General features: G+C 39.2%; 1 protein-coding gene across 1 annotated transcript; it reads right to left on the reverse strand.

The window, feature by feature from the left end:
- Positions 1-4,114: 4,114 nt before the first annotated feature.
- Positions 4,115-4,528, reverse strand: LOC143588857 (uncharacterized). Its single transcript, XM_077069767.1, has one exon. It carries the CDS (start codon positions 4,526-4,528, stop codon positions 4,115-4,117), a length of 414 nt encoding a protein of 137 aa, XP_076925882.1.
- Positions 4,529-5,089: the final 561 nt, after the last annotated feature.

The following is a 5,089-nucleotide window of genomic DNA, read 5'->3' on the forward strand; positions in this document are numbered from 1 at the left end:
CTACAAGTGCAGCTGGTGACGAGGTGGTAGCGGTTGATGATGATGTCGAAGACGTAATCGACGCATTAAAAGAGCTGGATGAGGATGAGGATGATTTTATGCTGGAAGAAGATGTGCTGCCGGTTGATGAGATTGAGAAGATCGGTGAGCAAATTACTGTTGAGAATGTGATAGAGGAAGGGGAGATTGTAGATGACTCCGTGGAACACGAGATTCCGGAGATTGAGATGCCAGAGATGGGTGATAAGACTGTTGAGGAAGATACTGAATGGGAGGAACAACCGAATTGGAAAGAAGGTTGTGCTCACTGGTTCATAAAGACGAAGAAGCCGGCGATCCCTAAAATTTTCAAAACAAGTTACAATATTAAGGGATACGCAGAAGCAAAGAAAGGTATTATCTGCTGGATATATGATGAGCAGCTGCGGCTCTTCGTGATCAAAAGATACGATGGAATTCAGTACTTCAGGAGAACGTTGAGATCTTTAAACACACTGCCTGAATGTGAGGTAAAAGATTTAGCCAGATTGGGATTGATAAACCGAAGTGAAGACAACATGGCTAGAATCATCGGGAAGATCGTGTGGAAGGAGTGTATTAAGGAGAAGAAGTTTGAGCTGATGAGACCACAAAAGGGGAAACTTGTCGAAGACAAGGATAGAGGTCTGAGAGCTGATGGAAAGCCTTGGATGATAATGAAGTATAAACCGATCCGGTGTCTTAAAGAAGTACCGATGAAGCTTATGCCCAAGGACGTGCTCAAAGACCTAAAATGGTGGTTCGTGGATTGTGAGACAGCGGAGGCGGTAATGGAAGATGAGGATGAACAAGAAGTGCTTAGGGTTTACGACCCGATGCATCTTGTTAATCTATCGCAGGCTGATCTGAAGGTGCTCAACGAGAAGAAGATCTTCTACATTCCTGCTTGGAAGGATCAAGCTAGGAAATATCAACGGGTGGTGTCGGTGTGTGTTAGAGAGGGAGCGCACGCGTAGAGATGCAAGATTACAAGACTCAAGATTTAAAAATCAAGATATGAAGCTACTGCCAAGGGGGAGTCTGTTGGTACATGTGTGTCAGTAGTTCATAGTCTACCATTTGTAATCGAGTCTGTAATGTAATTATGTTTATGATTATGTTTTTGTATGTGCGAAGTTGTCAACAAGTTCGCTCTGGCGAACTTGTTGAACAAGCGAAGTTATGGACAACTTCGCCTGAGGCGAAGTTGTCGTGCTTATTTAAACTGTTCAGCCGTAACAGTTTAGGGTGAATCAGTTGAGCGTTTTGAGAGCTAGTTCATTTCGTGTATCAGTGAGTTACGTGTTTTAGAGTCTGTAATAGTGACCTCGAGTCACGTGTTCGGTTATCAATATAACGTGTTCGTTCATTGCTCGTGTGTTTGATTTATACATATTCTGCACTCGTATCTACCTACGCAGGGATTCCGCACCTGCGCAGATAGCGACATCCCGTGTACGATCCGTCCAGGAGCCTACACTAAGGGTGGCAAACCCAAACCAAATTGATTGTTTTGGGTCAAGATGGATAAACTTTAAAAGTAAAATGGGTTACGATGGATCATAAAAATTCTTCAAGAGGGTCAGGATGGGTTGGAAATACACAAGTGAGTTTCATTTATAGGTTAAAATGGGTCAAAACAAAATATCCAAGTTATCCAAAATTCATCTAATTCAAAATACCCAAACTATCACGTGCGAAACAAAACTCATCCGAAACCTAAAAAACGATCAAAACGAAACAAAACCCCGAACCGACTAAAACGAAATTGAACTGAAAAAGAAAAACGACCAAAACGAAACACAAAAAACCGGAATGAAACCGAAAAACTGACCAAAACGAAACAAAAATGCGAAATACAACAAAAAAGCTAACCAAAACTAAACAAAAACACCGAATCGACCGAACCGAAACAAAACTGAACCGAAATAGTAAAACGAACCGAAACAAAAAAAACCGATATGAAACCGAAAAGTTGACCAAAACGAAACAAAAAAACCATTATGAAACTGAAAAGCTGACCAAAACAAAACAAAAAAACCAAAACAAAACTGAACCGAAATAGAAAAACGACTAAAGCGAAACAAAAAAAATCGAAGTGCAACTGAAAAGCTGACCAAAACAAAACAAAAACACTGAACCGACCGAAACGAAACAAAAAAACCGAAACGAAACTGAACTGAAATAGAAAACAACCGAAACGAAACTGAACTGAAATAGAAAAACGACCGAAATGAAACAAAAAAATTGAATTGAAACGGAAAAACTGACCAAAAGGAAACATAAAAAAACTAAATGCAATTTAAAAACCGGATCAAAACGAATCAAATACACCGAACCGACCAAAACGAAACAAAAAAACTAAAACGAAACGAAACTCAACCGAAATAGAAAAACGACCAAAACGATACAAAAAAAAAAACGATATGACACCGAAAAACTGACCAAAACGAAACAAAGAAAAGCGAAATTCAATCAAAAAGCTTACCAAAACGAAACAAAAAAACTGAAACATAAACAACCAAAATAAAACAAAATGAATCGGAACGAAAGAAAAAAAAAACGTAATGAAATCGAAAAACTTACTAATACAAAACAACACTGAAAGCGAAATAACTGAGAAATCGAAACCGAAATCATTGAAACCGAGCAAATACCGAAACCGACCGAAATGAAAAAACACAAAACAGAGCCGAAAAAAACCCGAAAAACTCGAACCTGAACCGGTACAAAACGTTTTTTTAATGAACGATGATGACGGGGGAAACATTTTAGTTATTTTACATTTGCGTTTTTTTATATTTTGAGTTATTATTTTTTTAATAGTTTTTTTGAATATTTTTTTAAGTGGTTTTTAAAACCCTTTGTATGTCAACCTTAACTTGGGTCAAGATGGGTTAGCTTTACCCATCTTGACCCATATCCATCCTAACCCTCTATTTAAAAAATCCATCCTGACCCATACCCATCTTGACCCATCACCCAAATCCAACCCAACCCACTCACATTACCACCTCTAGCCAAAACCATAAATCATTTGACGCAACCGCTTCTAGTGAGATGATCGGTCGTTTGATATCACCCCTTGAATTGGATTTGAGTTGGATTTATGTATGTTTTGAAGATATATTGTAGTTATTTATATAGGTAATTTTTTTTTTATTTCCAAAGCCCAACGGTCATCCTCATCCCCAACGGCTCTCTTCATTGATTTTCACCCCATCACACACGTGATGGCCATCACGCAACTCCTCCCTCAAGCTTGACAAGGGACCGACGGCGGTGTTGATTTACCCATCGCGCGGTGCCCCGCCCTCCCTTAGGAGCTTTGATTTTTGGTATATGGATCGAAATTATTGACTTTTTATGTATTGTAATAATAATTCGTTTGTGAATTGTGAGTTTTTTTTGTGTTTTCTGTTAGTTTTATTAACAGTTTGACACCCCGCTGCAATGCTTAGGCGACGGCGGTGTGGTGATGGTCTGGTCGTTGGCTTCCAAGGATTTTGCCGATGACAGTTGCGACCGTGTCATCACTCATGCGTTGTAAAACCCCCTTTACATTTTTTGTTTGCGCTGACGGTAGCTTTCACGATGGTTGCTGAAGTGGGCTTGAGCCTATTGTGATTACACCTTTTGAGATTTGTTTAATGGTTATGGCCATACTTCCGTTTTGACGTTGCAATGTACATTGCAGCTATGACACTGTATTGACCCTCCGGTTGACATTTTTATTTTAATTTTATTACAGGCCCACCGCAACGCACGATCCAAATACTTCCGTTTCTTTTCACGTGCTCCGTTTCTTTTCTCCGCACAATCCAAATACTTCCGTTTCTTTTCACGTGCTCCGTTTCTTTTCACGTGCACCCAAATACTTCCGTTTCTTTTCACGATTTCACCCGCCGAACAATACTGTTTCTTTTCATGATGTCACCCGCTGCAACGCGCGTGGTCGAAAATTCTAGTTGTGAATAACTGTTGTTCAAAAATATCATTTTGAATAGAGAAATTTATTCAACTAAATCTTCATATACATCGAAATTTTGAGTTTATCAAACTTTAAATTTATTAAACTCTTGAACCCCATAGTCCATCAATCATGGAAACTAAACCGGCCGGCTTTTGACTGCACTATTGACCCCGACGACAACCTCCTGTCTGAATTCTCCGGTCGACCCGAACCAGCCCTCAGAGAATCCAAGCTTCTAATCAGCAGCTGCTTCACAGCAGATATCAAATCCTCCGCCGGATTCCTCGCTGGCGAACTCATCTCTGACCGAAAACTTTTACAAAACCTCATATGCTGATCCAACGCTTCTTCCTTTGGCGACTCGGAACGTGATCGTTCCATCTCGTCCTTCACCGCCTCCACACACAGTCCACATATCCACCGGCCGTGGTAATTACTCCTCACGGCTGCAATGTACGCTGCCGTACACTCTTCTGTTAATCCACAACACTCGCATTTCACAAACTCCACGTCACCACCAATGTCCGTCTTCACCATTATTGTTCCAAATCTCGCAATTCAAAAAGAGTTTATTCGTAGCTTGTTTTTTCGTTTACCTTCTGTATTAATTTAAACAATGTATCAAAATTAACAAAATAAAATCATGGGTATTTGTGATTAACCAAAAGGGGTGTGGCAAATGAGTTGGGTTGGGTCGAACGGGTGAGTTGGGTTGGGTCGAACGGGTTATGGGTCGAAATGGGTTTGGGTCAGACCAAGTCAAACAAAAAATGTTGTTTTGGTTTGGGTCGTAACGTGTTTAGGTCGGAACTGGTTTCGGTTTTTTTAAACGAGTATAAAAAAGGAAACATTTTAGTGTTTTTTACTTTTGTGTTTTTAATTTATATTTTGAGTTGTGATTTTTTTATTAATTTTAGTTTTCTAAAAAGGTTAAAAACCCTAAAAAGAAATTAATAATAAAAAATTATAACTCAAAATATAAATCAAAAACGAAAAAACTAAAAAATTAAAATGTTTCCTCTGTCGTCAAAGTTTCATAAAAAAAACCGGGAAATTGAACCGAACATGTCCAGTGTGAAAACCATTTTGGCTCGAAAC

The sequence above is a fragment of the Bidens hawaiensis genome, unplaced genomic scaffold, assembly GCF_021521415.1.
Source record: "Bidens hawaiensis isolate Kalapana, Puna unplaced genomic scaffold, B.hawaiensis_p1.1 tig00036824_1, whole genome shotgun sequence".
NCBI classification, from domain to species: Eukaryota; Viridiplantae; Streptophyta; class Magnoliopsida; order Asterales; family Asteraceae; genus Bidens; species Bidens hawaiensis.